Below are 6,717 nucleotides of genomic sequence, written 5' to 3'. Positions count from 1 at the left end.
AATGCATAATGTTAAGATTAAGTTGTGTAAGATCAGGTTGTATATCCAAGTTAGGTGTCCACTCAAAATATTTGCAGTGTTGGGACTAAGGATATCCTAAATAGAAAGGTATAGAGAGGTATACTCATGATGAGGTTTAGTGTGTCAAGAAGACATTGGGAGTGTTTGTGTGGTTACAGGGTGAGCACAACAGGGTTCAAGCACAATTTGCTTGGTTTGAATGTTCACAATGGGGATCCTGGATTTCTCAGCAGGGTGCAAATGTCAGGTGGTAGGACATGCCACAGACACAAAAACAGCAGCAGGCAAAGTGAAGACTGAAACAAACCAATCCTAAGACTCTGGATAGAGATGCCACCTCTGACATCCAAGGCCGTTTCTCATAAATATATCCATTAAAACTAACAGTCTTATAAGAAAAATGTCAACAAAATATATGTACAGTCATTTGAGCTGGGAAATACAAATGTATATACTCTAATTGCAGAATTACATTAATATTTTAATTTCCAAATCTTAAAGGACAAAACATAAGCATTATATGTAGAAAGGTTGGGTTCCATACTCACAGATACATGGTCTCCTTCTGACACACACACATACACTACTACCAAGTGAAAACTAATAAGAAAAAAGAAAACAACTTTTCTCCTAGTTAAGTCATAAAGGATTGAGATTAAAAAAGAAAATAAAGGACCGGAGAGATAGATAAGATGTAGGGCGTTTGCCTTGCATGCAGAAGGACGGTGGTTCGAATCCCTGCATCTCATATGGTCCCCCGAGCCTACCAGGAGTGATTTCTGAGCGTAAGCCAGGAGTAACCCCTGAGTGCTGCTGGGTGTGACCCAAAAACCGAAAACAAAATAAAGAATATAAAAATCCTCATCTACAGATCTTAACAAAGTAGCACCATTATTCATCCTTCATAATCTACTACACAGATCCTAAGAGGTTCAGAGTCACATCCGGTACCAAAGTACGGCTTTAGTACCTGAACAAAGGTCTCTGAGAAAGAGTGAAGGTGAGACCTGTCACTAGCGTTGTAGAAGCAAACCTGGCCCAGCTCATAGTCCAGGTAAATGCCTATCACGGTGAGCTTGTCCGTCTGAAACAGCGGCACCACCGCAGAGCCTGCAGCCAGGTACTTGCCGTCCTGCAGCTGGATTATCCAATGTCTCTTTCTACCTGATGGGAACCACTGCCCCTCGCTGCAAGGGGCATCTGTGCACACGCCCACGGCCCACTCGGGCTTGTGGCCCACCTGCACCTCCCAGTAATGTCGACCAGAAGCAAACCTTTCCCGGCCCAGGACCACCAGTGCAGCGGTGGCTTCCCATATCTTGGGTTTCTCACCCACTCTGAGCCTTTGCTTCACCCAGGTCACAGACTTAAGATCCTCAGACACGCACAGAGTGGGGTGAGCTGTTTGGGGATCTAGAGTGACATTTTCTCGGAACTTCTGGATGATGTTGCTCAGCACTGAGCACAGAGGAGGAAGGCTGTAGTACAAGGGCCTGAAGTTGAGGAGCTGCACGGCTGGGGCCGGATCCAGGCCCTTGTAGTGCTGCTGGAGGCCCTTTAGGCCCCTCAGAACCATCTCCTCCGACATCTCGCTGAGCTCTGCCACCTCCACGATGAGGTCCCTCAGCTTGTCGATGTGGGCTGAATGGGCGGCCATGCTAACATTGTGCTGCCTTAGCAGGTGATTCTCTTCTTCCTCCATCCTGGTAAGATATGCGTTTTTCTCACAGTCCATAAACTGCTTGAACTGCTCATAGTCCAAGTTGTATTGCATCCTCTGCTTTCTCACCTCCTCTTGCAGTTGCAGGATCTTCCTGTCTTGGGTGACTATCAGTCTCTTCACCTCTTCCATCTGTTTCTTCAAAAGATGAATGTACTCGCCAAGCTGTTGCCTATAATGGGATGCAGCTTCCTTCATAGATCTTATATGGTGGCCTTGGTGTTCAGGACATTTGGTACACATGGCACACATCAGCTTTTTGTCATCTTCACAAAAGAAGCTCAGCTCTTGCTGGTGCTCTGCACACCTGGGCTCATTTTCCCGTGCCATTCTGCTGTCCCTGGAGCCCTGCAGGAAGTTGGCCAGGTCCACCAGCCTTCCCAGCTGTGGGTTGACACTGACACGCCTCCCCTCTTGGGTCTGATGACAGACAGGACAAGGGAATGTTTTCAGTAGATTCTTCCATTTCATGCGGATGCAGGTTACACAGAAGTTGTGCTGGCATTTAAGGGTCACAGGATTGTTGAGGTTGTCCTGGCAGATTGGGCAGATGGCCTCTGCCTGCAGTGCTGAGGTTGCTGACATCTCCATCCTCAGATGTGAGAAGGGCACTCTGTGGGTTCTCTCCAGCGTGCAGTAGACCACAGGTTCCTTCTATGCTTAATCTTTTAATGAAGAGTAGTTAGTTTCCAATGTCCAATGAAGTCCCCGTTCTCAAGTGCACAGTATGTGCTCAGTGAATCTCCATTCTTCCAGTGTGGCTAACAATACAATAGATGGTTAATTAGCTGTCCTAGATTTTGAGGATATAAAATGAAACTGGTTCAGATAAAAGACAAACTCCAAAGTATCTATAGATTCCTGGAAATGAAATAGTACTGAAACTTTTCTTCATTACCACAATATACTTACAACTTTATCAACCCTATTGGTTGATGGGGCTTCAAAAAAGTAAATTAACTCTGGTTCTAGAGTCTCTAAATTTGAGTCAGATTCCCCCTCAGTTAACTTTTGGGGGACCCAGTGGAAGTACTTTATCTACTTAACTCTAAGAGAGTCTATTATAATACAAATAACAAATCTAATTCTTTCAATCTTATGAAAACCTTCAGGACAAGTATCAATGCCTTGATCCAGGCAGATGGATCAAAAGGTTGGAGCACAAGTTTTGCATGCTGGGGTACTGAGTCTGATTCTCAGTATCATGTGGTTGCCTGAGAACTGGCATGGGTAACCTCTAAGCACCAGGCCAGAAAGTTGACTAGGCCAGAGAGTCAAAAGGTAAGGAATTGTATATTGACAGGATATTAATCAGTAACAGGAAACAGTTAATTACTGTTTAATATATACATAGCTCCTTTATCAAAAATAATCAAGCCCAGGAATGATGTGATAGCACAGCGGGAAGGCATTTGCCTTGCAAACAGCTAACCTGGGTTCTATCCCTGGCATCCCATATGGTCCTGAGCCTGCCAGGAGAGACTTCTGAGTGCAAAGAAGGAGTAACCCCTGAGGGTGTGGCCTAAAAACAACAACAACAACAACAAAAATCAAGCCAGGGGCTGGAGTGATTTCTGAGCATATAGCCAGGAGTAACTCCTGAACACTGCCAGGTGTGACCCAAAAACGAAAAAAAAAAAAGGGGGGGGGCCCCGGAGATAGTTCAAATGGCTAGAGCTACCGCTATGCATGCATAAATTTAGCATTCAATTTCTAGTACACCCCTACACACCTAATCACCATGTAAGGAACAATACCAATCCCTGCAGAGTGACCAAAATACAAACAAGAGTTAAAGTAATTTAAAATGCTGGGAGCTGGCAAAGTAGGGTATTTGCCTTGCATACAGCTAACCCAGGTTGGAACTTTTATATCCACATGGTCCCCAAGCCACACCAAGATACTTCTTGAGTGCAGAGTCAGGAATAATGCCCGAGCATCACCAGATGTGGTCCAATGAAGTGATCTGCTTGTACAGAGAAATTGGAGCAAAGGGTATTTTATTTCCTAGAAAATGAAAGCTCAAAGGAGCTGCTACGGGATGGGGTGTTAAACAGTCCTAGAGCTGAAGGGAGATCTTAGAAAACTGTATGGGGAAGGATGTGTGCAGGCCAGAGAGTTCAGTAGTTTGGAGAGTATGTTTTGCATAGAGAGGTCAAGATTTCCTTCTCAGCACAGTGTGGTTCCCTAAGCATTGTATGGAGTGACCTGCAAGCCTAGAGCTGGGAAGTAACTCCTAGCTCAAGGGTGTTGGTCCAAAGCAAAAAAGGAAAAATGAAAGCTCAAGTATGTGAGAGGAGATGTAAGCAGAAAACTGCAGATATCCTAAGAGAAGAGTTGGAAAGGTTGGCTTGATTTTGTATTGGTGATGATAAAGAAGGTGTTCTTTGAGAGTCAGGGATTTATTTTATGTTTTAGAGCCAGGATGTATCAGGTCCTTAATTCCATCCATAGCTTAGTGTGCCCCTGACACACCCCAGCATGAATCCTAGCAGCCTCCCTACATCATTTGGTTGGCTCTTAGTATCATTAGATACAAACATTTCTGGATATAGCTCTTGGGTCCCTGAGCGCAATGGGGGGTTGCTCAGACTAATAGAAAACCATAAAACATGTTTTTTGACTACAGGATCCTGAGTATAAAAAGTCTATGTAAAGGTTCTATTTAGCTTCATGGAACTAAAGAAGCATCCCCATCCAATAAATCTTTTCTCTTTTTGTTTTATTTTTTTGTATTTTTTTGGAACACACCTGGTTGTGCTCAAGGTTCCCCTAACTTTGCAGGATTACACCTGGCTGTGTTAGGGGGACCAGGGATTGAACCCAGGTCAGCCAACATACAAAGCAGTAAGTACTCTACTCTGTACTATCCTTTAGCCTCCCCCTATAAAACTATACTAGCCTTGTAATGGTCACATGGCCTTAAATGGAAAAGGTAGTATTTTACTACAGAGAGTAGCCACCCTATTTTAATCTCCTTCCTTCCCCTGGGTTTGGTCTTATGACTCCACTGTCTTCTATTTGTAATGTTTTATATATTAACACTCAAATGCAACATAAAGAACAATATCTCTTTTTGGGACAGAACAATAGTATAGCCAGATTTGCTATGTTTGTGAATGATCTGGGTTCAATTCCTGGCATTCCTTATTAATCCCTGAGCACCACGTGGAATGATCTTTGAGCATAGACATTAGTAAGTCCTCATCACTGCAGGGTATAGCCCTAAAACAAAACAAAAAACAAAGTTTCTTGTTTTCACATAAATATATCTGGACTATTAAAACTCAGAGAATACTCTTGGCTCTGCACTTAGGAATCACTCTTGGCAGTGCTCAGGGATGTTGCGGATATAACCCAGACCAATGATATGCAAGGCAAGTCCCCAACTTACTTTATTACTTTTCATCAAACCTTTATCTACTTTATCATTCAGATTGTTTATTATTTGGCTTGATTTTTTTTGGGGGGGGGTGTCACACCCAGCAGGGCTCAGGGGTTATTCCTGGCTCTATGCTCAGATTTCACTCCTGGCAAGCTCAGGGGACCATATGGGATGCCAGGATTCGAACCACTGTTCTTCTGCATGAAAGGCAAATGCCCTACCTCCATGCCATCTCTCTGCTCCACCCTTTAATTTTTTTTTGTTTTGTTTTTTTTTTTGTTTGTTTTTTGGGCCACACCCAGCGGTGCTCAGGGGCTACTCCTGGCTGTCTGCTCAGAAATAGCACCTGGCAGGCACGGGGGACCATATGAAACACCGGGATTTGAACCAACCACCTTTGGTCCTGGATTGGCTGCTTGCAAGGCAAACGCCGCTGTGCTATCTCTCCGGGCCCCTACCCTTTAATTTTTATGCTTGCTGTATAAACAAAGATCATGCTGGAAATTTGTGTTACTATATATGTGTAACCTCCTTATAATCCCTGATGTGAATGTGCCCACATGTATCTCCTCATTTACTGTCTGAAATAGATGTTTCTGATTTTCCTTTACATAGTTGGGGGAGCTCTTTCTCCCCGTGCCCCTCTCCCTTTCTCTCTCCTTCTTGCTCCTTGCTCTCCCTTTCCTTCTTTCACCCTCCCTTTCTTCCTTTCCCTCTCTCCCCCCTCTTTCTTCCTCTCCCTCAGTCTCCCTCTCTTACTCCCTTTCCCTCTCCTCCTCTCTCCTTCTCCCTAAAAGAAAAAAATAGTGGGGGGGGGGGAGCAGAGCTATAGTACAGAAGGTAGGGCTTTTGCCTTGTATGCAGCTGCCTTGGGTTTGATCCCCAGCATCCCATATGCCCCTGCCCCCAAGACTCCAAGATGAGATTTCTAAGCAGAGCCAGGAGTAACCTGAGTAGCATTGGGTGTGGCCCTAAAACAAAAAAACACCTGAATTGGGAGGGGATAAGGGGACAGTCAGAATTAGTATAAGAGATTAAGTAGTGGGCCGGAGAGATAGCATGGAGGTAAGGCCTTTGCCTTACATGCAGAAGGTGGGTGGTTCGAAACTCAGCGTCCCATATGGTCCCCTGTGCCTGCCTGCCAGGGGCGACTTCTGAGCGTAGAGCCAGGAATAACCCCTGAGCACTGCTGGGTGTGACCCAAAAACAAAAACAAAGAAAAAAAGATGGGGTGGGGGAATTAAGTAGCAAAAAGAACAAAAAAGAGATTTAGTAGCAACAGACACTGGCTTGATTTCCAGACCTGAATGTTTCTATGACTACAGTGCCATACACATCAAACATGACTGTCTATCTTCATCTCCTAAAACACAAACTGAGTTATTATGGCCAGACAAATTGGTCAAGAGGCTGATTCCAGTGAAGGGGCTAGTAACAATAAATGCAGTGTTTGTGGTTTACTACCTAGGTTCTGTACTAGGAATCATCCCTGGTAGGGACCATATACAATGCTGGGGATTTAATCAGATTCAGCAGTGTGCATGTCTTTAACCCTATACTTTTTAGCCCCTAAACTAGGGTATTAGGCCTT

The 6,717-nt window shown here is 44.4% G+C and overlaps 1 protein-coding gene across 1 annotated transcript; it reads right to left on the bottom strand.

The window, feature by feature from the left end:
- Window positions 1-916: 916 nt before the first annotated feature.
- On the bottom strand, window positions 917-2,332 carry LOC126004415 (tripartite motif-containing protein 75-like). Its single transcript, XM_049770853.1, has one exon. It carries the CDS (start codon window positions 2,330-2,332, stop codon window positions 917-919), a length of 1,416 nt encoding a protein of 471 aa, XP_049626810.1.
- Between the last annotated feature and the right edge of the window lie 4,385 nt (window positions 2,333-6,717).

This window comes from Suncus etruscus, chromosome 3 (assembly GCF_024139225.1).
Source record: "Suncus etruscus isolate mSunEtr1 chromosome 3, mSunEtr1.pri.cur, whole genome shotgun sequence".
NCBI classification, from domain to species: domain Eukaryota; kingdom Metazoa; phylum Chordata; class Mammalia; order Eulipotyphla; family Soricidae; genus Suncus; species Suncus etruscus.
Note: the sequence above shows the minus strand (reverse complement) of the source record. Positions and strands in the feature narration are given on the sequence as shown.

What these genes read in the sequence shown, in the direction of transcription:
- LOC126004415 (XM_049770853.1), bottom strand. Translation starts at nt 2,332, where the DNA reads ATGGAGATGTCAGCAACCTCAGCACTGCAGGCAGAGGCCATCTGCCCA.